This window comes from Oncorhynchus tshawytscha, linkage group LG09, assembly GCF_018296145.1.
Source record: "Oncorhynchus tshawytscha isolate Ot180627B linkage group LG09, Otsh_v2.0, whole genome shotgun sequence".
NCBI classification, from domain to species: domain Eukaryota; kingdom Metazoa; phylum Chordata; class Actinopteri; order Salmoniformes; family Salmonidae; genus Oncorhynchus; species Oncorhynchus tshawytscha.
The window spans coordinates 55932283-55957651 of record NC_056437.1 but is presented as its reverse complement, the minus strand read 5'-3'; the positions used below and the strand labels follow the sequence as shown (position 1 = coordinate 55957651).

At 41.9% G+C, this 25369-nt stretch overlaps 1 protein-coding gene across 2 annotated transcripts; it reads right to left on the bottom strand.

Annotated features, from left to right (window-relative positions):
- Positions 1-20: 20 nt before the first annotated feature.
- On the bottom strand, positions 21-21407 carry LOC112258306 (protein FAM53C). Of its 2 annotated transcripts, XM_024432594.2 has the most exons (6): positions 21257-21407; positions 20954-21083; positions 19456-19696; positions 15613-15670; positions 10013-10854; positions 21-1233 (listed from the first exon to the last, which is right to left on the bottom strand). In XM_024432594.2, the coding sequence occupies exons 3-6, from the start codon at positions 19525-19527 to the stop codon at positions 967-969; spliced, it is 1239 nt and encodes a 412-aa protein (XP_024288362.1). In that variant the 5' UTR covers positions 19528-19696; positions 20954-21083; positions 21257-21407; the 3' UTR covers positions 21-966. The 2 variants fall into 2 exon arrangements, with proteins under 2 accessions (XP_024288362.1, XP_024288363.1); XM_024432595.2 differs by lacking the exons at positions 20954-21083; positions 21257-21407 and adding an exon at positions 20739-20850.
- Positions 21408-25369: the final 3962 nt, after the last annotated feature.

Genomic DNA, 25369 nt, shown 5'->3' with positions numbered 1-25369 from the left:
AAGCTCACTGGACACGTGCCTTTCCTTGTAAAATAATTTCCAATAAACTTTATTTATTCACAAACTGAGTTTGAAATTGCCATCTTTTTTTAAAACACATACAATAAAAAAAAACATGTCTAAAAGACAGCCATGGCCTGCCCCAGGTCTCCCAGCTACCATCTTTACACAACTTGTTTTCAACAAATGATCGCTGTATAATACAATATTACAATGTGCCCTCAGAATTCAGTGGTTGCTTCCATTTTTAGGTTAACTTGTCAAACAGTGCATTCATTATCAATACATCTCTATTTTCAGAAGATGAGTCCTAGATATAAAAGAAACAATGAAAGGACTAATAGCAACAGCTACACAATTCATTACCTTTTCATAGTTGTATTTTTTTGTTTACAGAAAAAAAGGTGTCTTAAGGCTTATGCTGAATCATATGGATTGTTTAACAGAAAATAACAGGGCCGCAGAAAGAAAACTGCAATGACATACTGCTCTTTTGCATCAAACTGAACAAAACACAGATATTCAATTCACCACCATCATTCAAGTCTATTCTTACTACTGCACCAAAAATACAATTAAAAGAAAAGTCATGTAAAAGAAAGCAAGTGACCAGAAGCTTATAAGTCTTTCAAAATTCCATCAGTCTGAGGGTGCATTATGAAGACATCCAACAGACACTATGGGAATAGCTGGCATCTCCAGCATTCAGATTATTCACAATGTTTCAGCAACTGTTTCTGGAATGTACTCTGATGGAAGGACAGCATCCATGGCTACCTGAATTAATTGTTATTATTGGTAGTAGTCAAATCATGACCATTGTCAATGAGATTATATATACCCCAGCTCTTCCCATGAGAGAGAAGTCATGTTCCTGAGAGCCCTGCCGATGAAGTACAGCAGGGCTGGGAGTGGAGTGTTGAATGCTGGCGGTAAAGGGGAAAACAGTCTCCAATTAACAACATTTTAATTTTCTTCAATTAGGCTCAAATCTAATTCTGTACAATCCCTCTCAAAGATACTTGGCTGACACTCTTCTCGATCAGGATCTTCCTCCCCCTCTTCCCCCTCCTCGTCACTCTCGCTTAGAGGACCAATGCTTGTCCTTCCCAGCCCCTCTGGTGAACACGACCCTCTGAAGTCCCCCAAAAAAGGCTCAAAGCCCATGCAAACGTCCCCTCCACAAGCCAGCCTCCCACGCGCCATACCACTCAAGGGGTCTGTACTGCGAGTCTGAAAAGACACAAACAGGAGAATCATTTGAGAGCGAACAAGGCCTTGTTTACACATGTATCATCCCTCTCTAGAAAAGACAAAAGCGGTCTACATTCAAACCACATGTTCTCTATTCATGATACAGAAATAGGTAAAGTGTTGTTCCATATGATTTCAAATCATTCTGACTGCACCCCTTTCTGATTAGAATGAAACCTTCCATAAATGTTTGCCCATGGTAGAAGTGGTCAGAAAGTGAATTTTTGGACCTGAACACCAAAACATTCAGGAGATAGAGGTGCTCAAAGTTGACACATTTTGCATACCCCACCCTACCATGACACATCCATGTCTTCATGACTGAAAGATAAATGTTTGAGTTTGTTATCATTTGAAAGCATACAAACAGGGTTGTCAAACTATTTGATAATTTCTTTACGTAAATTACCTAAAAACCCATCTCACTCAATGAGAAAAAACTTGAAAAATACAAGATGGCGGCGTACACATTGTTGGATTTCTTCATGGAGCAAAAAATATATTTTAATAGTTTGCTAAATTAAATTTTCTACGGACACCCTGCAACTAGACAAGGACATTTTATGAAACTCCTGTTTCCACAAATCGAGGATGAAGACAGTATTGCCAAGGTTGGTCCATTATACACCAAACAGTATAATGGTTACCCATTTTTGGGGGTTCAAACACAATAACTGGTGTTACAATCTGTAGCTAATGTTTTGGCTGATAAATTTTAAAAAACATGAATAAAATTGTAATTTCAACTTTCAAACGGTACCACAAAGATGGTTGAAGGTCCACACATCAGATAACGTTGACTTGAGTGGGAATATCCATTGACAATTTCATTTAAAACAATCTTCCATAGGAAACCTATTGAAATCATAGAAATATAATAGAATATAGATTTGAATTCATGTTGACATTCAACAGTTGGTGGACTGGTGGCCATCTTTCTGGTAGTAATTGAAACTTTGAATAAAAAACATGAGCTGGCGCACACCCAGAGAAAATTATTTTATGTAGAAGTGCTGATAAAACGGCAAATAAACTATAAGCGATAAACATAAAGAGAGTTGCACACTACATATAAACTCCCAGTAATTGATTGGGTAAATCACCAACATTTCGGCATCGCTGTGCCTTCAGGGTAATGTGATAAATGCTTGAACCAGGTTATGTAGAAAAACAGTGCAACCAATGACAATTGTGTCATAATTATTAAGTTCATTAGAATGAACTGAGGGAAACTTTAAACTTCTTTTTTTTAATTTTTTATAGTTTATAGCATATTGAATATATTAGCCTATTGTTATCATATGAAAACAGTTAAATATTGTACATAATATGAACATCAACATACATTGTTTTATTAAATTTCACCAATTCAGTATATTTAATTGTTTCCTATTTCATTACATTTTTTGTTACATGTCATCTTTTGGTTAAACTATAATTCATAATAAGCATCACCAACGGGGGGAACATATTGGGTGTACACTGATAAGCTGTAGAAAGAATATATCAATTTATAAGACTTGTTCATAAGAGAGAATTGTTCCCAAGGGCCTGAGATCAAAGTCAATATTTAGACCACTAGGGGTCAATGTTCTTACACCTGATTGAGCTGTGGTGTTCAGCGAAGTGTTGTTTAAATTGTCCTTTCATTTGTCCTACGTAGGCTTTCCCACATGAACAGGCGATGAGATAGATACTCCCTTGGTCTTGCATGACATGATACCCCTAACAGGGATTTTTCAACCTGGATGTTTTTATAGTGCTATTTGCACTGTGCGCATTAGCCACATTTGTAGTTCCCATTTGGAATGGGTGTCAATAGTGTCTGGTGGGCTCAGGATACAGGTCAGATCTCAGCAAGCTATCTCCAATATTGCGACCACACTTATAGACCACCGAGTGGGGATTCCTTGAACAGGTGTGCAATATTTTTGTCTGATTGCAGAATATGCCAGTGCTTTTTCAGGATTGCTTTCATTTTCTCCGAACACTTGGTGCAAAACACTGTTGCGATATTATTCTTTGGTTGAGTTAAGCAATTCCTCTCTTGGTTTGAGATATTTTCATCATTGCAGTGTTAAGAGTTTTGTCGTTGTAGCCTCTCATTGAATTTGTCTTTTTTTTTTATAGCATTGCTGTCTGGTGGCTACAAATTAATTTAACCCTACATGACTTGCTATATGGTAGACCATTCATGAGGGGACCCTGCATACTATCTGCACATAGCAGGGTATTGCGGCCTGTGGGCTTTGTGTATAAGTCTGTGTGTAATGCATCACTCTCTTTGATGATCCATAAGTATCGGTAGTGTACTTTTCTCTCATTAGTCTGCATGGTGAATTTGAGGTATTCAGAGCTCTCGTTTAGTAGTTTGTAAATCATTTAGTTCCTGCTTACTTCCTCCCCATAGCACAAAGACATCTATGCATTTCTTCCATAGGATGCCTTTAGAAAGTAGGGTGTGTGTATGTTTTGCAAAGGAGTGCTTGCTCAAATTCTCCCACATACATGTTTGCATAGTAATTGAAACGTAAAAATTAAATGTCAATAGTGTACCAGCTAAATTGCAGTGGTCTGACGGGAAAGGTCCATTCTATGAATTGTGTTTGCAAGAATTAAATAACACCCACCAGGTATTCAAGAGAATGATGACGGTAAAATAGGCAGTTGAGATGCAGCAATGTCACTCTTACTGCTGGTGAGTCTCTGATCCACCTCTACGCAGATGACACCATTCTGTATACTTCTGGCCCTTCTTTGGACAATGTTAACAACCCTCCAGACGAGCTTCAATGCCATACAACTCTCCTCCCGTGGCCTCCAACTGCTTTTAAATACAAGTAAAACTCTTCAACTGATCACTGCCTGCACCTGCCCGCCCGTCCAGCATCATTACTCTGGATGGTTCTGACTTAGAATATGTGGACAACTACAAATACCTAGGTGTCTGGTTAAACTGTAAACTCTCCTTCCAGACTTACATCAAACATCTCCAATCCAACATTAAATCTAGAATTGGCTTCCTATTTCGCAACAAAGCATCCTTCACTCATGCTGCCAAACATTTGGGGCGGCAGGGTAGCCAAGTGGTTAGAGCGTTGGACTAGTAACCGGAAGGTTGCAAGTTCAAACCCCCGAGCTGACAAGGTACAGATCTGTCGTTCGGCCCCTGAACAGGCAGTTAACCCACTGTTCCTAGGCCGTCATTGAAAATAAGAATTTGTTCTTAACTGACTTGCCTAGTTAAATAAAGGTTAAAAAAATACCCTTGTAAAACTGACCATCCTACCGATCCTCAACTTCAGTCATTTACAAAATAGCCTCCAATACCCTACTCAATAAATTGGATGCAGTATATCACAGTGCCATCTGTTTTGTCACCAAAGCCCCATATACTACCCACCACTGCGACCTGTACGCTGGCCCTCGCTTCATACTCGTCGCCAAACCAACTGGCTCCAGGTCATCTACAAGACCCTGCTAGGTAAAGTCCCCCCTTATCTCAGCTCGCTGGTCACCATAGCAGCACCCACCTGTAGCACGCGCTCCAGCAGGTATATCTCTCTGGTCACCCCCAAAACCAATTCTTCCTTTGGCCACCTCTCCTTCCAGTTCTCTGCTGCCAATGACTGGAACGAACTACAAAAATCTCTGAACCTGGAAACACTTACCTCCCTCACTAGCTTTAAGCACCAGCTGTCAGAGCAGCTCACAGATCACTGCACCTGTACATAGCCCATCTATAATTTACCCCGAACAACTACCTCTTCCCCTACTGTATTTATTTATTTATTTAGCTCCTTTGCACCCCATTTATTTTATTTCTACCTTTCACATTCTTCCACTGCAAATCTACCATTCCAGTGTTTTACTTGCTATATTGTATTTACTTCGCCACCATGTTCTTTTTTTGCCTTTACCTCCCTTATCTCACCGCATTTGCTCACATCGTATATAGACTTATTTTTCTACTGTATTATTGACTGTATGTTTGTTTTACTCCATGTGTAACTCTGTGTCTTTGTATGTGTCGAACTGCTTTGCTTTATCTTGGCCAGGTCACAATTGTAAATGAGAACTTGTTCTCAACTTGCCTACTTGGTTAAATAAAGGTGAAATAAATTAAAATTAAAATTAAAAATGTAAATATTTTTCAATAATGAAAACATGGATGACATCTCATGGTAGGGAGGGGTATGCAAAACAGGTCAACTTTGAGCACTTCTATCTCCTAAATGTTTTGGCATTCAGGTCCAAAAAGTAACTTTGACCACTTCTACCATGAGCAAACTTGAATGGAAGGTTTCATTCAAATCTAAAGGGGTGCTATCAGAAAGTAATTGAACCCTTGTGGAACGACCCTAAATCAAATGAAATCAAGTTGATATAACTGTTTAGGAAGTGGAAAAATGTAGCATCATATAAAATCTTTGTGATTCTTACAACATGGGCGCAGTAGTTTAGCTAGTTCAGGATTTTCTTTTCAAAAAATGTGACAAACAATAGAAACAAGGGTAATATGATGCCACATCTCCCTGGAAATTAACTGGGATAGTATTGCCAACTTGAATATAGCGGGCTGGACTACTGAATACTGTAGGTGTAAGCCTAGTCTCGTATGCCCGACTCAAACTCTTGTAATAAGCTCTTCCAATGACTGTGGCTGTTGAAAGAGTATTCTAAACCTAAACAGAACACAACGGTTGTACATATACCACATGTAAATGAGTCTGGCAAAATTAACCTGCAACTTTTAAAATGTAGTGTAACATGTTTTTTTTAATGTGAAGGAGTGACTGGGTGAGTGCACTGAAAGGGGACGCCAGACTTTCTTGCAGCTGCATGCAAACTATATGCAAATCCAGTCAAGAGTGAGTCTTGGTGTACAGTATAACATTTGCCTGGCATTGCCTACAGGGATTGCGCCGGGGGCGTGGAAACAGAAGAAGAGACATCTGTGGCCTGGGACGATTGGTAACAAGGACAATAATACACAGGTATGGTCTGTATTCTAAGAATGGAGTTATGGGTGAAAGTTGCCTCTGCATGTCTATTGGATGTTATAAAAGGCAGACTCAGCGATATGACGTCGATGCTTGGTCAGCAGCTGTTATTGCGAGTGTAGCGAAATGCCTGTATCGTAACGGATATGGGACATCTTCTGGATACGATTTTGAGCAGAGTATTTTTTGTAATTATCCATGACCAGAAAAAATGACATTGTCGGGTGCCAGCATGCATCTTTCTCATGTCAGTCAGTCATGTGCAAGGTTTAACGTGATCTAAATAACTCAACTCGCTAGTTTGCAAAGAGAAGGGTGGGCCGTATGCTCTGATTGGATAGTGAAGTTGTAGCTGTCCACTCGCTTCATAATTTCACCTGATCATTCCTTTGGTCTGATAATTTAGATTGCTGCTGCCTGCTACTATGATAAATTGCATGGTGAAGACGTTTGCTATCAAGCTATCAATGTGCACAATATCTAACAAGCGAGGCAAGGGTATGGGAAGAAACATTTGGGATGCACGATATATCGGTGAACATATCGGAATCGACCGATATTAGCTAAAAATGACAACATCGGTATCTGCCCAATGTCTAGTTTAATGCTGATGTTAAAAACATTGCATACCTATAAAACGTAGGTACATGAAGTAATAATACCACATAAAATGTTGCGCTACATGTGCAACACAGCATTCCTAACATAGCCCACATAATGTCTGCTGTGTGGATCGAGCAGCCATTTGAAAGAGTAGGAACATTTCAGTGAGACAACTCGAAGGCGAAATCCATTAAAGCCAAGATAATGGAATTCATTGCCTTTGACAATCCACCGGTGGTCTCTGTCATGGGTGATGTTGGCTTTCACCAACTGGTCGAGCACCGGTACACACTACCAAATGCGCTATTTTTAGATGTTGCCCTACCGGAGTTACAGACTAATAGCGTCACCACATACATGCTATTAGCGTCACCACATACATACTATGGAACGCCGTTTGTTTGTCAAAAATATACAGTAGCACTGTCAAAAGCTGTACAAAAAAGTCTGCAAACAAGCAAACACTGGCCACGAACAATGCGTTTACAATACCGCGTTGGTAATAAAGCATCATTTGTTCGACCGCAACTTCTGGGGTCGCTAGCTTTAGCTTGGTAGCACCAATACATCCAGCCTGAAAACAATGACCAGTAGAAACTGCAGGCATTTTCATTATTCTTAGCAATGATTTAGGAATCCTTGTGAGTAAGTATTAGCTAGGTTGTCACTAGTTCACCTATTGAAATTGAACTTCATTTCATAAAAATAAATAGTTAGCCAGCTACTTAACCCTGTTGCCCAAAGCTAAAGTTATGAGCAACCAGCTAGCTTCATCTGGCTAGTGAGGCTCGACCGGACCGGGTTTTGTGTTGTAAAGCTAGCCACAATAAGGATTAGGCACAAGAGTGGAATTTGCGGTTTGCCTTCAAAAATCAAAAATTGTCATTGATAGTGATGCAAATGAACACAAATAGTAGAATTATGCCATACTTTTATTTAAGGCTAACCGCAAAGTCCACTAATGTGGCTAATCCTGATTGTGGCTAGCTTCACATAGATGGGTCTGACAACCATTAATCAAATAAGAACCGTCTTATAAATTAGGGTTATTTTAGATGACTCCTAGCTATATGGTTAGCTAGCTAACTATAGCAATTGAAACAGATTATGTCGTGTTATTTTACCTGTCATAGTGTTATTTGATGTGTATGTTTTTTGACACGCAAAGACCCAAACAGCGTTCCATAGAAATCCTGGTTGAGAATGAAACGACTGAACAAATGAACAACGAAACAGCACAGCAAGTAAGTGAAAGAAATAGGTTTTGATTAGATTTTACTGGTAATGGGGACACACGTAAATGCCAACAAAATAACCTTTTGGTCAGTGTGGTGTGTGTGTAACCTTTAACTTCTTTGGGATAGGGGGCAGTATTTATGTCTGGATGAAAAGCGTGCCCAATGTAAACTGCCTGTTTCTCAGGCCCAGAAGCTAGGATATTCATATAATTGGTAGATCTGGATAGAAAAAACACTGTAGTTTCTAAAACAGTTTGAATGATGTCTGAGTATAACAGAACTTATTTGGCAGGCGAAACCCCGAGGACAAACCAACCAGATTTTTTTTTTTAGGTCACTCTTTTCAATGAGTTTTCATTGGGAATCTAGAATTCTAAGGCAGTTTCTTGCCATTCCTTTTGCCTCCACTGGATGTCAACAGTCTATAGAAATCGGTTGATGTTTTTCCTTTATGTAATGAAGAAGTAGGGCTGTCCAGAACAAGGGTCGAGTGAAGTGTACTGTTTGATAGAGGCGCGTGACCTGAAAAGCACGCGCCACTTTGTTTTCCTCCGGTATTGACCGCAGTTTATCCCGTCTTAAATTGTATTGATTATTTACGTTAAAAAATATCTAAAGTTGTATTAGGAAAGTTGTTTGAAATGTTTGGACAAAGATTACAGGTAACTTATGAGATATTTTGTAGTCATGTTGAGCGAATTGGAACCGGTGTATTTTCCGAATCATACACGCCAAATAAATTGACATTTTGGATATATAAAGACAGAATTAATTGAACAAAAGGACCATTTGTGATGTTATAAAATGAACATATTGGAGTGCCAACAGAAGATCTTCAAAGGTAAGGCATGCATTATATGTTATTTCTGACAATTTGTGTTGAGCCTGGCAGGTTGAATTATGATTTTCATGTGTATGTTTGCTGGGGTGCTGTCCTCAGATAATAGCATGGTTTGCTTTCGCCGTAAAGCCTTTTTGAAATCGGACACTGTGGTTGGATTAACAAGAAGTTAAACACTGATGCGCATTCTGACTGAGTGACAGGCAACTTGGCTGCCTGCTGCAAATTGAGGACATACACATTTTTGCAGCGAGAACGTGCAGGAAGGTATTTTGCCAACATATACTTAGCATATTAAAACACTTTTGTTTTTTCCGATCACAAGTATCATCCAATCCAACTATCAACTGTCAATTTACGGATACAACTAAGAGAACGTTAATGTTGGCACACCTCTAGTTGATGCAGAAAGTAAACAGCAGTGGATCAATTTCCGCAACAGTAGGGAAGTGGATAATTCGACCAGCAGAACAAACATTTAAGATTAGGCATAAGGGTCTAATTTAATGAAGGTTAAAGGTCAACTCAGCAATATGATGTAGGTGCACAAAGTAAACAGCATAGTGGGTCAATTTCCACAACAACTGAGGGGGTTTTAGTGCAAGGCTCAACTTCTCTGCTGTTTTGGTGCCCTGGCTACCCATGTCCATGCGCAGATACTGTGTGACTGTATGAGTGCAAAGTCATGCATCTTGCTTATCTCAATATCTGCGGTGGTGCTCGTGGCAACGTCATCTTTCTGAGTCTACCTTTAAAGGGATAGTTCAACCAAATTATATATTGGTTTCCTTAACCGGTATGCAGTCTACGGACAATGTATGACAAGAATCCATGCTTTGGTTTTGTTTTCGAATGCTAACGTTCTAGGCTGTGTGACACAAATCCCATGCATTGCCGTCATACCTTGTCCATAGACTGCTTACAGGGTAAGGAAACCAGTATTCCATTTTGTAATTTGAATGAAATATCACTTTAACAACTTTCCTCTGGCTAGCAGATGGCATGTTCTACCACTAACCTACATACGGCTAACATTTCTATTCATTTCTGACCTTTAAAGATGTTTTGTTTACCTGAGTCATCTTGGTGAAATCCAGTACTGGCCGGGCAAATGGTCTGTCTGGGTCACGGCGTCGCTTCAGTCCTGGTTTGAGAAGGAGCAGGTCACAAGGCTGTGAGTGGCAGCGAGGGAGCTGAGGGGGGATGGCCCGGCGAAGAGAGGACGGGGTGCTGCAGGCAGAGGAGGGCAAAGCAGGCACAGCCGGAGGGGGTGCTGAACAGTGGGGTGGAACTGGAGGCGGGGGCAGGAACTGGGCGGCAGCCTCTCTGATAAGGACAGGTGACAGAGAGAAGCGTCGCTGTGGAGGAAGGGGAGGGTGGAGCGGGGACGGAGAGGAGCATGATGATGGGGAGTGGAAGAAACAGCAGCAGGCGCCTCCTCCAGCAGTGTCACTGGGGTCCCATGGGAAATTCCAAGGCAGAGGGGAGTCAGGAGAGAGAGCAATGCTAAAGAATGTGGGGCTTGAAGAAGAGTGTAGTGAAGAATTTAGAGATGAGCTAGGAGCACGAAGCGGACAAGGCCCCCCGGCTACCCCTCCACTGTGGTATTGACGATTCACAGGTGTCCAGACCCTCGAAGCGCTGGGCCGCCAGGTGTAACGGCAGCGTGAAAGGTCCTCTGGCACGGACAGTGAACGACAGTGGCGTTTGGGGGGTGGCGGGGGGGGAGGGGGTGCACCTGGAAAAGACAGGTCTGTCACTGAGGTGCTTGGGACCAGGGGCCGGTGCAGGGCTTCCCCCTCTGCCAGGTGAGTTTCAGGGGGAACCAGAGGGACAGGGCAGGGGGGGAAGCTGGAGCTCAGCACACCCTGCAGGCCAGGCTTGGAGGGAGGGCAGAGCTGCCAATAACCACTCTCTATTAGGGAGAAGGAAAGATGATACCATAAATTAGAGCTGGAATGATTAACCAAAAATGTCGACATCAACCAAACCGACCACTTATCAAATACATTTTACAACACTAGAGAAATGTGAAGTTTGAAAAGAGTCTGCTAATTTGGGAAATTCCTAATGGGACATTTGATAACTACTACAATCAAAGTAGTAGTAGTAACAAGTATACAAACATAACTATGGTGCACATTAATGTCAGACTTATCATTCTATTTGTGATAAATCTATATCATAATAAATATACTGAATTTTGTCGATATCGCCCCCTTCTAACATTAATAGAAACCACTTTTGAGGTTTATTTAATTAAATAATATGTGAGAAAATCGAAAAGCAATTCATTCCTGATACAATGTAGTTGCAGCTTGCTCTTGACAATGACAGCGGTCCTGAAGCTAATTTCCTGCAATTCTATCCATTTTACCATGGGGATTTGAACTGTGTATTTAAATAATGTATTCTCGACATAAACGTTGTTGCTCAATTCTAATATTTCTACGATGTGACTATAAATGAGAACTTGTTCTCAACTGGCCTACCTGGTTAAATAAAGGTGCAACAAATACACACAAAAAACACCCCATATTTATTTATATACTGGATTCTTGACATAGCTTACTTAGGACTGGGCGATATGGCCAAAATATTATATCACAGTATTTTTTTATAGTACGACAGCATTTTATGTTTTTTAATAATAGAAGTTCTAAATTTGCTTTGTGAGTAGTGCGTGACCCTAGGGTGGCAACACACACATTCTAAGTGATATCAATAGGTCTTTCTCCATTCTGATTGAACAATTCAACACCAAAATTTCTGCATTTGAGATAGTAATCTGGGCCTTATTTTAACCAAATGTTGCAATTTGACTTGCGATTTAGAGCAAAACACTTGGGTTAACTGTTGGAATCATGGGAATAGAATGTTTATTCTAATTATATAGTTAGAATATAATAGTGGGCACTTTTAATACAGTGTTGTTTGACATGACAACGAATGAAAATGCCAGGGAGGAGTTATTGTGACAGGGTAGAAACTAATGTGTTGATAGGTGTTTCCTAGGGGACCCTATAATCTTTGGCTACATTGAATGTTTTCTCTTAGCTACTTCATGTAGATAACATTCTTGCTTTGCGTTTACCTCTTTAATTTAGAAGACACTGTTGCACAAACATGCCGATTACGTCTACGAAATCACTGGTATTATCAGGCTGCATAGCTAATTACGCTTGCTCTTACTCAGTACATTTATTAGCTAGCTAGCGATTAGCATTAGCGGCTAACAAGATTTAGGAACAAAATGCTAAGAAAAGACAAACTAGCTGTTTGCAGATGTAAGAAAAAAGCTAATAGTGTAATTATAGAATGCTAGTAGATTTATATTAAGAAGCAAAGTGACAACTGCATCGATGTTATCAACTGTGTTGCATATGCTGCATTGACCATGCAGACTGAAGGCAAGTGTCTCCTGATTAAGGAACATCAAATACGCTCCTTGAGTGACAGGGAGTGTGCCTAGGTCTGTGTGGAAATCGGCATAGAAAGAGATGACTCAAGTAGCAGAGTAAACTATAAAAATGGACGCTACACATTGCGTATCACATTTAAGAAACCAAACATTCAAATACCGGTACAGAAGGTAAAGTAAAAACCCAAACCAGTCCGTGTATCAATACTTGTATATAGCTAAAACAAAAAAGGGTATACCGCCCAGCCCTTAAGCTTACTCTAATAAACTCAGCAAAAAAATAAACATCCCTTTTTCAGGACCCTGTCTTTCAAAGACAATTTGTAAAAATCCAAATAAATTCACAGATCTTCATTTAAAGGGTTTAAAACACTGTTTCCTATGCTTGAACCATAATTAATGAACATGCACCTGTGGAACGGTTGTTAAAACACTAACAGCATACAGATGTAGGCAATTAAGGTCACAGTTATGAAAACTTAGGTCACTAAAGAGGCCTTTTTACTGACTCTGAATTACACCAAAAGAAAGATGCCCAGGGTCCCTGCTCATCTGCGTGAATGTGCCTTAGGCATGCTTCAAGGAGGCATGAGGACTGCAGATGTGGCCAGGGCAATATATTGCAATGTCCGTACTGTGAGACGCCGCTACAGGGAGACAGGGCGGACAGCTGATCGTCCTCGCAGTGGCAGACCACGTGTAACAACACCTGCACAAGATTGGTACATCCGAACATCACACCTGGGGGACAGGTACAGGATGGCAACAACTGCCCGAGTTACACCAGGAACGCACAATCCCTCCATCAGTGCTTAGACTCTCCACAATAGGCTGAGAGAGGCTGGACTGAGGGCTTGTAGGCCTGTTGTAAGGTAGGTCCTAACTAGACATCACCAGCAACGTCGCCTATGGGCACAAACCCACCGTCGCTGGACCAGACAGGACTGGCAAAAAGTGCTCTTCAAGTGACGAGTCGCGGTTTTGTCTCACCAGGGGGGTGACGGTCGGATTCACGTTTATAGTCGAAGGAATGAGCATTACACCGAGGCCTGTACCCTGGAGCGGGATCAATTTGGAGGTGGAGTGTCCGTCATGGTCTGGGACGGTGTGTCACAGCATCATCGGACTGAGCTTGTTGTCATAGCAGGCAATCTCAACACTGTGCTTTACAGGGAAGAGATCCGTCTCCGTCATGTGGTACCCTTCGTGCAGGCTCATCCTAACATGACGTGACTAACAGAAATTTAATAATGTGTCCCTGAACAAAGTGGGGGTCAAAATCAAAAGTAACAGTCAGTATCTGGTGTGGCCACCAGCTGCATTAAGTACTGCAGTGCATCTCCTCCTCATGGACTGCACCAGATTTGCCAGTTCTTGCTGTGAGATGTTACAGGTGCCTTGGTGGAAGAGTGGGGTAAGTTCCCGGACATTTCTGGGGGGAATGGCCCTAGCCCTCACCTTCCGATCCAACAGGTCCCAGACGTGCTCAATGGGTTTGAGATCCTGGCTCTTCGCTGGCCATGGCAGAACATTGACATTCCTGTCTTGCAGGAAATCACGCACAGAACGAGCAGTATGGCTGGTAACGTTGTCATGCTGGAGAATGCATCTGTGGAACTTGTTCAGTTTATATCTCAGTTATTGAATCTTATGTTCATATAAATATTTACAGATGTTACGTTTGCTGAAAATAAAACGCAGTTGACAGTGAGTGGATGTATCTTTTTTTTGCTGAGTTTATATTTACTGCTCTACACGGTGCATTCGGAAAGTATTCAGACCCCTTGCTCTTTTCCACATTGTTACGTTATAGCCTTACTCCAAAATGAAATACAATTTTTTCCTCAAACGACACACAATACCACATAACAAAGCAAAAACAGGTTTTTAGAAATTCTTGCAAATGTATAAATGTTTTATTTTTAAATAACAGAAATACCTTTTTTACACAAGTATTAAGACCCTTTGCTGTGAGACTCAAAATTGAGCTCAGGTGCATCCTGTTTCCATTGATCATCATTGAGATCTTTCTACAATTTGATTGGAGTCAACCTGTGGTAAATGACATTGATTGGACAGGATTGTGTCAAGGCACAGATCTGAGGAAGGGTACAAAAACATTTCTGCAGCATTGAAGGTTCCCAAGAACACAGTGGACTCCAGCATTATTAAATGGAAGAAGTCTGTAACCACCAAGACTATTCCTAGAGCTGGTTGACCGGCCAAACTGAGCAATCAAAGAAGGGATGTGGTCAGGAAGGTGACCAAGAACCCAATGGTCACTGACAGAGCTCCAGAGTTCCTCTGTGGAGATGGGAGAACCTTCTAGAAGGACAACCATCTCTACAGCACTCCACCAATCAGGCCTATATGTTAGGGAGGCCAGACAGAAGCCACTCCTCAGTAAAAAAGCACAACAGCCTGCATGCAGTTTGCCAAAAGGCATCAAAAGGACTCTCAGCCCATGATAAACAAGATTCTCTGATCTGATGAAACCAAGATGGAACTCTTTGGCCTGAATGCCAAGCGTCACATCTGGAGGAAACCTGGCACCATCCCTACAGTGAAGCATGGGTGGCAGCATCAAGCTGTGGGGATGTTTTTCAGCATTAGGGACTTGGAGATTACTCAGGATCTACGCAAAGATGAACGGGGCAAAGTACAGAGAGATCCAACCTGACAAAGCTTGAGGAGCTGCAGAGAAGAATGGGAGAAACTCCCCAAATATAGGTGTGCCAAGCTTGTAGCGTCATACCCAAGAAGACTCGAGGATGTAATCGCTGCCAAAGGTTCTTCAACAAAGTACAGAGTAAAGTGTCTGAATACTTAAGAAAATGTGATTTCAGTTTAAATACATTTGGGGGGAAAAAATGTAAAACAGTTTTTGCTTTGTCATTATGGGGTATTGTATGTATCTGATTGAGGGTAAAATAACAATTTAAGAATAAGGCTGTAACATAACAATATGTGGAAAAAGTCAAGGGGTCGGAATAGTTTCCGAACGCACTGTATTGCTGAGTCTACCTTTAAGAAGACTCCCTTTGCATGAGCAGCCTGAGAAGATACATGCGTGGAATAAATCACGTAATGTGGTTTCCTGTTTAACAACCTATACAAACATTTCCTTTCTGTCATTTGGAATTCACCTCCATTTATCTGTGCTCTTATCAACAGTGCAAAGCCAAAGTTACAATGCCTAATGCAAGACATTGCTGAATAACAGGCTACGTGGTTTCACTTGTACATACTCACCAGGCATCAATCCATCTGTAGGCCAGCAAATTCCTAGGTTGTTGGGGTCCAGCAGAAACTGGAAGACAGACATGTTTATTGAGGAGCAAAAGCACAGGGGAAAAAAATTCAGAACGGCTCAATTAACAGCAAGAGAAATAAATGGTCATGAAGCTGAGCACTGTTACAATCAAGACAAGGACATGCAAGCAGAGTCATAGGCTGACACATAAGTGGGCTCCCGAGTGGTGCATCGGTCTGGTTTCGATCCAGGGCTGTATCACAACCGGCTGTGATCGGGAGTCCCATAGGGCGCCGCACAATTTGCCTAGCGTCGTGCAGTTTAGGGGAGGGTTTGGCCATTATTGTAAAATAAGAATTTATTCTCGACTTCAAAACTAATTTTATTAGTCATATGCGCCGAATACAACAAGTGTAGACCTTACAGTGAAATGCTTACTTAGGAGCCTCTAACCAACAATGCAGTTTAAAAATACTGCCTTACGCAGTACCCTCTGTAGTGCCTTGCGGTTGGAGGCCGAGCAGTTGCCATACCAGACAATGACGCAACCAGTCAGGATGCTCTCAATGGTGCAGCTGTAGAACCTTTTGAGGATCTGAGGACCCATGCCAAACCTTTTCAGTCTCCTGAGGGGGAATAGGTTTTGTCGTGCCCTCTTCACAACTGTCTTGGTGTGCTTGGACCATGTTAGTTTGTTGGTGATGTGGACACCAATGAACTTGAAGCTCTCAACCAGCTCTGTCGATGAGAATGGGGGCGTGCTCGGTCCTCTTTTTCATGTAGTCCACAATCACCTTTGTCTTGATCACGTTGAGGGATAGGTTGTTGTCCTGGCACCACACGGCCAGGTCTCTGACCTCCTCCCTATAGGCTGTCTCATCATTGTCTGTGATCAGGCTGTTGTGTCATTGGCAAACTTAATGACGGCGTTGGAGTCGTGCCTGGCCATGCAGTCATGAGTGAACAGGGAGTACAGGAAAGGACTGAGCACGCACCACTGAAGGGCCCCTGTGTTGAGGATTAGCGTGGCGGATGTGTTGTTACCTACCCTTACCACCTTGGGGCACACCGTCAGGAAGTCCAGGATCCAGTTGCAGAGGGAGGTGTTTAGTCCCAGGGTCCTTAGCTTATTGATGAGATTTGAGGGCACTATGGTGTTGAACACTGAGCTGTAGTCAATGAATAGCATTCTCACATAGGTGTTCCTTTTGTCCAGGTGGGAAAGGGCAGTGTGGAGTGCAATAAAGATTGCATCTGTGGATCTGTTAGGGCGGAATGCAAATTGGAGTGGGTCTAGAGTTTCTGGTATAATGGTGTTAATATTAGAGGTCGACCGATTAATCGGAATAGCCGATTAACTATGGCCGATTTCAAGTTTTTATAACAATCGGAAATCGGTATTTTTGGACACCGATTTACATTTTTATTTTATTTATTTCATCTTCATTTAACCAGACAAGTCAGTTAAGAACACATTCTGGGCCTCACGGGTGGCGCAGTGGTTAAGGGTGCTGTACTGCAGCGCCAGCTGTGCCACCAGAGACTCTGGGTTCGCGCCCAGTCTCTGTCGTAACCGGCCGCGACAGGGAGGTCCGTGGGGCGACGCACAATTGGCTTAGCGTCGTCCGGGTTAGGGAGGGCTTGGCCGGTAGGGATATCCTTGTCTCATCGCGCACCAGCGACTCCTGTGGCGGGCCGGGCGCAGTGCACACTAACCAAGGTTGCCAGGTGCAAAGTGTTTCCTCCGACACATTGGTGAGGCTGGCTTCCGGGTTGGATGCGCGTTGTGTTAAGAAGCAGTGTGGCTTGGTTGGGTTGTGTATCGGAGGACGCATGACTTTTAACCTTCGTCTCTCCCGAGCCCGTACGGGAGTTGTAGCGATGAGACAAGATAGTAGCTACTAAACAATTGGATACCACGAAATTGGGGAGAAAAAAAGGGGGGTAAAAATTCCCCAAAAAAGAAGAAAAAAGAACGCATTCTTATTTTCAATAACTGCCTTGTTCAGGGGCAGAACGACAGATTTTTACCTTGTCAGCTCAGGGATTCAATCTTGCAAACTATCTAGTCCAACGCTCTAACCACCTGCCTCTCATTGCACTCCACGAGGAGACTGCCTGTTACACGAATGCAGTAAGCCAAGGTAAGTTGCTAGCGAGCATTAAACTTATCTTATAAAAAAAATCAATCATAATCACTAGTTAAACTAGTAATATCATCAACCATGTGTAGTTATCTAGCGTGTCCTGCGTTGCATATAATCGATGCTGTGCGTATCATTGCTCCAATGTGTATCTAACCATAAACATCAATGCCTTTCTTAAAATCAATACACAGAAGTATATATTTTTAAACCTGCATATTTAGCTAAAAGAAATCCAGGTTAGCAGGCAATATTAACCAGGTGAAATTGTGTCACTTCTCTTGTGTCCATTGCACGCAGAGTCAGTGTAAATGCAACAGTTTGGGCCGCCTAATTTACCAGAATTTTACATAATTATGACATAACATTGAAGGTTGTGCAATGTAACAGGAATATTTAGACTTATGGATGCCACCCGTTAGATAAAATACAGAACGGTTCCGTATTTCACTGAAAGAATAAACGTCTTGTTTTCGAGATGATAGTTTCCGGATTCGGCCATATTAATGACCTAAGGCTCGTATTTCTGTGTATCATGTTATAACTAAGTCTATGATTTGATAGAGCAGTCTGACTGAGCGATGGTAGGCAGCAGCAGGCTGGTAAGCATTCATTCAAACAGCACTTTTGTGCATTTGCCAGCAGCTGTTTATGACTTCAAGCCTATCAACTCCCGAGATTAGGCTGGTGTAACCGATGTGAAATGGCTAGCTAGTTAGCGGGGTGCGCGCTAATAGCGTTTCAAACGTCACTCGCTCTGAGACTTGGAGTGGTTGTTCCCCTTGCTCTGCATGGGTAATGCTGCTTCGAGGGTGGCTGTTGTCGTTGTGTTCCTGGTTCGAGCCCAGGTAGGAGCGAGGAGAGGGATGGAAGCTATACTGTTACACTGGCAATACTAAAGTGCCTATAAGAACATCCAATAGTCAAAGGTTAATGAAATAGAAATGGTATAGAGAGAAATAGTCCTATAATTCCTATAATAACTACAACCTAAAACTTCTTACCTGGGAATATTTAAGACTCATGTTAAAAGGAACCACCAGCTTTCATATGTTCTCATGTTCTGAGCAAGGAACTGAAACGTTAGCTTTCTTACATAACACATATTGCACTTTTACTTTCTTCTCCAACACTTTGGTTTTGCATTATTTAAACCAAATTGAACATGTTTCATTGTTTATTTGAGGCTAAATTGATTTTATTGATGTATTAAGTTAAAATAAGTGTTCATTCAGAATTGTTGTAATTGTCATTATTACAAATAAATAAATAAAATTAAAATCGTCCAATTAATCAGTATCGGATTTTTTTTGGTCCTCCAATAAATCGGTATCGGTGTTGAAAAATCATAATCGGTCGACCTCCAGTTGATATGACCAGCGTTTCAAAGCACTTCATGGCTACAGACGTGAGTGCTACGGGTCGGTAGTCATTTAGGCAGGTTACCTTAGTGTTCTTGGGCACAGGGACTACAGTGGTCTGCTTAAAACATGTTGTTATTACAGACGCGGACAGGGATAGGTTGAAAATGTCTGTGAAGACACTTGCCCTGCAACCTTGTGAATGTTAACCTGTTTAAAAGGTCTTACTCACATCGGCTGCGGAGAGAGTGATCACACGGTCCTCCGGAAAAGCTGGAGCTCTTATTTATGTTTCAGACTTGCTTAGTTAAATAAAGGTTCAATTTTAAAAACTTACCACGTTTAGGGCCCTTTGGTGAGCGTTGCTGTCCAGACTATGTTTCTGCAGATGCTCGATCAGTGAAACCATGCATGGTTGCGAGGTAGTGGGCAGTGTTGAGGGGAAGGGGCGTGTCCCTCTATCTGTTCTTCAATCTAATTGTGACTGGCAGAGCTTCTCTGGCACCTCCACTCCTCCTCTGGGCCAGGTTGCCCTGCCCAGTCTCACTGGGACATGGTCATCACTGTAGTCAGCTCACCTGAAGGGTAAAGTCCGATAGCAGGACGGACCAGTGTTACCAAAAGGAAATGACAGTGCAGGGGTTTTCAAATACAGGTGATTTCAAATACAGGTGATACCGCTCAAATGGGGAAGCTGTTAATGTTTTAGGACATTTGTAATCACATTTTCATGTTCTGTACAGTTTGCCATATTGACTTTTGGTAACCCATCACTTTCTCTGTATCTTATGGAGTAGACAAATTAAGCCTAGATGTCGAAATGTGGTCTTTTCCAGACCTGACATAACTTTAACACGTCTTTAGATGCTCAACCACTGACCAAACGTGCTCACAGGTGTTCAGACACACCATCTCTGAGTGCAGAAGTAATGGTGACAGGTGCCTGGGATGAGATGGCCTTCCTGATGCCACTCGGGGGTTTATTGAATACCTACTCAAGATCACGAGGCACATGTCCGACAACCAGAAAATGTAACCAAAAACGAACACCTCAACCAGTAACCGTAATGATGGATACGTGAATTTGAAAAGAGTGCATACTGAGGTCCAATCTGGCAAAGTACCAAGCATGTCATGATCTATCAAGAACTGGCATGCTCTTCTTCACTCAATAACAAGATTGAGAAAAAAGCTTCTTAGCTAGCTAACGTTTCGTAGCTACCATTTTGATAAGAACATTTGGAAAGCCAGAATGATGGCTACATAACTAGTTTATATCAAATGATGGTATCCTTGCTGTCCATTACAAACCTTTCAAATGAGCAATGTGTGGTAGCGAGCTATTCATTCACAATTAGTATATCATATTTTTGAAGATAGTTCTAAACCCCTTCACAGAATATGAAGCCTTCACTTAGCTAGCTCAGTCAAGATGACTAACGTTAGCAATAGCAAGCCGCACTGACAATATGATGCTAACTAGCTCGGTTAGCTAACGCAAATCGTAATTTGTATGGTTAGCAAGCTAGCTAGCTTAGCGTACGTCCATTTAACCGATTATGCAGACACATCCACACAAAACACCGCTTGTTAATCTGTAATAAACAAATGAATTATTACCTCCTACCCGATTAGATCACTAGCTGTCGAGGCTCGCTAGCTATTATTGCATGCATTTATCGCTAGAGCCTTGGACCGCTGTGCCATGTCTAGGACGCGTGCTTACAAAAACACGGCCAAGCATTTTATAACGCAGTGAGACGTTTCAGATAAATACAACTGCTAATCAATAAATTTTCTTTGTAACGGCTACTTGATTCAAATGTTGTTCTTACCTCGACCAACACCACCGTACATCAGGCCTTACAGGGGTTAAATGCTGCTGGTGAAGGATAAACCAATTTGGAGCCTGTGCAGAAAGCGACTGGCAGCCACGTTAGTATCTGTGTCTCCGATATTATTGACCTATTAAAAAGCATAACATGTACCAGAACCGTTGTTGATTACAATATCTGGAACATAAAATTAACGTCATAATCAACGTGCGATTGAAATATACAAGACATATCCGTATTAGACAAAAATTGCACAGCGTACAATTCAGTCGTCCATTTAAAATAAATTAAAAACGTTCAAACCTGTGAGCGATTTGAATGTATAAATAGGGGGCGCCCAAGCAGTGGGCGCATTCGATGATTATTCGAACAACAGAATAAGTAGCTGACGTGCAATAGCGTAGCATTTTAAAAGAGCGGACAAAAACTTCTTTTTTTTAAAAGATCGCAAGATTTCATTCATTGTTGAAAATGGCACAACTTTGACTGAACTGACGTAAGGTTATTAGATGGCTATAAAGTGTGGTACTTGTAGTTCACTACTCATATTCGGATCAGTTGTTTACTTGACACATTGATAGGCCCTGGGACCATTTTAAAGTCACGCCTTAACACTGGAATATGTCACTTTTCATATTACTTATATATCATCCCACCGTACGACTTATTGGTGAGGCAAGTACAAGAAATAGCGTATACCGTTATCTTGTGGATGCTTTGAATACTGCAGTTAGCGTTGCATGTTGGACCGGCCAAATGAAAGCGCAAAACGTTATGACCTCAGCGCTACCACCCCCCCAATCCCGGAGACCCATTAAACCAGGAAAGCGCGGACATCTCCTGAGAATTGTGTGTGGAAAAATCAAATCTTTATTAATTTCGCTTTGCATCAGTACTCCGGTTGTAACAAATGACAATTGAGAAAAACAAAATAAGAAACCAACAAAACAAAGTGATCAACATTCTGTTATTAGAAAAAGAGTGAGGTAGGTAGGATAGATGAGACAGCATTAGACAGTAGACCCTGAGAGTCAGCTGAGTCGCAGACTGGTGAACATGGTGAAGTGGCTAGTGGGTCAAAAGCAACAAAGCCAAATATGACGTCATTAATCTTTAGAAAGAAAACAGAATTGGGAGGGTGAGAAGAGTGTTAGAGAGCTGGGCCATGAAGAAAACCTAACACAAATAAATGCAATTGGGACAAGAAAATAAAGTTTAAACAAGTTAAGAATAATACTGGGTCCAAATAAACATCTAGGTAAAACATTAGTGAAGCAGATACTGCTTAAACATGTGTTTGATACAAAACGATGTGTAAAAAGTGTCCCAAAACTGACAAGTGTGTGGTCAATATTTTACAGAAATCATATCTTTCAGTCAGCACCCAGTGAACCCCTGCAAGTCTATAACGCTGTGACTGACAGCCATGATCAGGATGGTTTCCACGGTAGCCAGTCTCCCTGCATGGGCCCTTGTTGATCATGATCAGTTTCCAGGAGAAATCTCAGCCACCCCAACACATTCTCTTCAGCTGTTAGGCAACTGCTAAAGGAGTACCCCAAGCCTGGCTTGGAGGATGAGACCTGAGGACCAGACATATCCACCTAAAGATGCAAACCACAGTGAATGGATGTCTCCAAACAAGACAATGTCTGCTAACATAGGAACAGTAAAACTCAGACCTTTTAAAAGTATTATGGATACGTACCACCCTGCACTTTGGTCCTCCTCTCCTTCCACCAACGAAAATCGTTACAGAGTTTGCGTCTCTCACATGGGCAGGCAGACCATTCCATAAAAATGGAGCTCTATAGGAGAAAGCCCTGCCTCCAGCTGTTTGCTTAGAAATTCTAGGGACAATTAGGAGGCCTGCGTCTTGTGACCGTAGCGTACGTGTAGGTACGTACGGCAGGACCAAATCAGAGAGATAGGTAGGAGCAAGCCCATGTAATGCTTTGTAGGTTAGCAGTAAAACCTTGAAATCAGCCCTTGCCTTGACAGGAAGCCAGTGTAGGGAGGCTAGCACTGGAGTAATATGATCAAATATTTGGGTTCTAGTCAGGATTCTAGCAGCCGTATTTAGCACTAATTGAAGTTTATTTAGTGCTATATCCGGGTAGCCGGAAAGTAGAGCATTGCAGTAGTCTAAACTAGATGTAACAAAAGCATGGATTAATTTTTCTGCATCATTTTAGGACAGAAAGTTTCTGATTTTTGCAATGTTACGTAGATGGAAAAAAGCTTCAAGATTATGATCAGTGATTAGTTCATTGACTATAATTGCCGTTGAAGTAAGGGATCTAACATTAAGTAGCCCTATTTTGAGATGTGAGGTATCACGATCTCTCAGGAATGGAGGAGGTTAGGTACGGTTTCAGTAAGTTGAAGGTAAGGTTTAGGGAAAGGCATAAAAGTTAACATTGTTAACAGCACCGCTGATCATTTCTGCCTGTGTAAAAGTAGCCAGCTGCACTAGGGTCAGACAGCATTCCTATGTAGATTAAGACACTGCAGAGCCAATGTGAGATATGCCTCGGAAAATGTACCTCAATCCAGGGATGAGAAATGCTTTGTCAAAGATTTGAATAACTTACCTAAGATTGACCAGAGCCTATTGTTTCCAATGGGAGCACATTAATTAGTGGGCAGAACAAGCAAAGAGGTGGACAGAGCCAAACTAGGTAGATCCTATTGGCGTGTTCTAGCATTTATTTGCATATTGCCATTAGGGAACTCCTATGCCGAAATGCACGTGTGCAATAACTCAATTCGCCCTTGCACTCCTAAACACCCATTTTTAATCAACTTTGGCAAACGTCTAAAAAAAATAATTAACAAGGCTTTGTTACATCTTTGTTTCATTGATAAGAACATTTGCAGAACGTTTGGCCAAAATCCATCTCACTCCATCTTCTCCCACCGGGCTTCCTCTTATCAGTGAGTTGAAATGCCAACCAGATGCTTCACATATATACATCCAGTGAAATATCTGCCTCTTTGTTTATCTGTGGCGTTGTCCCATTATCAAATTGAAAACGCATAGAAGATTATGACTGCTTGTTTATAGCAGTTTTTCACAATCTTCTCTGTGTAACAGTTAGGCCAATAGGACAATTCGGAGTACAACACATTTTTACATTCCTAAACTACACAGGAATGCTGTCAGACCATAGTGCAGCTGTAAGCAAGCGAGTCAGTTCTGCTGGCTAGTCTAAAAGTAATCCAGACATATGGACATCTTGTTTTGGCCTAAACCTGCTTCTCTGGATATGTTTTGATGTTTGGCTGTTGTGCTGAATCAAAAAGAAACTCTGGTATCTTAATTAGATGGCTCTTCTTTCTCCTTTTATGACCAGACAGTCATACACAGCTCTACAGCCTGGAAGAAGCCAAGGTTCAGGGCTGTATGAATGAGTTGTTGCTCTGGACCTGAAGCCAGGGGGCAGCTCTGGGATGCCAGAACAAAGAGGCATTGACCAACCCCTAAAACAGCAGCACACAAGGGAGCAAAATGTTACTCTATCAATATACAGCAGGAATGGGCAACGCCAGTCCTCGAGGGCCTGATCGGTGTCACTTTTCCCTCAGCCCTTATAGCTAAAACACTTGATTCAACTAATAGCATTCCAAACTAAAGACCACGGCTAGTTGATTATTGGAGTCAGGTGTGTTAGTAGGGGCAAACGTCACCAATCAGGCCCTCCAGGGCTGGAGTTGCCTGTCCTTGATATACAGTCATGGCCAAAAGATGAGAATGAAAATGAATATTTGTGTCAAAGTCTGCTGCCTCAGTTTGTATGATGGCAATTTGCATATATTCCAGAATGTTATGAAGAGTGATTAGATGAATTGCAATTCATTGCAAAGTCCCTCTTTGCCATGCGAATGAACTGAATCCCCCCCAAAACATTTCCACTGCATTTCAGCCCTGCCACAAAAGGACCAGCTGACATCATGTCAGTGATTCTCTCGTTAACACAGGTGTGAGTGTTGACGAGGACAAGGCTGGAGATCACTCTGTCATGCTGATTGAGTTTGAATAACAGACTGGGAGTTTCAAAAGGAGGGTGGTGCTTGGAATCATTGTTCTTCCTCTGTCAACCATGGTTATCTGCAAGGAAACATGTGCCGTCATCATTGCTTTGCACAAAAGTGCTTCACAGGCAAGGATATGCTGCCAGTAAGATTGCACCTAAATCAACCATTTATCGGATTGTCAAGAACTTCAAGGAGAGCGGTTCAATTGTTGTGAAGAAGGCATCAGGGCGCCCAAGAAAGTCCAGCAAGCGCCAGGACCGTCTCCTAAAGTTGATTCAGCTGTGGGATCGGGGCACCAACAGTACAGAGCTTGCTCAGGAATGGCAGCAGGCAGGTGTGAGTGCATCTGTACGCACAGTGAGGCGAAGACCTTTGGAG

Excerpts from the sequence above, each read along its gene's own strand:
- LOC112258306 (XM_024432594.2), bottom strand. The coding sequence starts at position 19,527 with ATGGTTTCACTGATCGAGCATCTGCAGAAACATAGTCTGGACAGCAAC. Across the intron at positions 15,671-19,455 it reads ACCAAAGGGCCCTAAACGTG|TTTCTGCTGGACCCCAACAA; the intron begins GTAAGTTTTTAA and ends TCTGTCTTCCAG. Across the intron at positions 1,234-10,012 it reads ATTTCACCAAGATGACTCAG|ACTCGCAGTACAGACCCCTT; the intron begins GTAAACAAAACA and ends GTGTCTTTTCAG.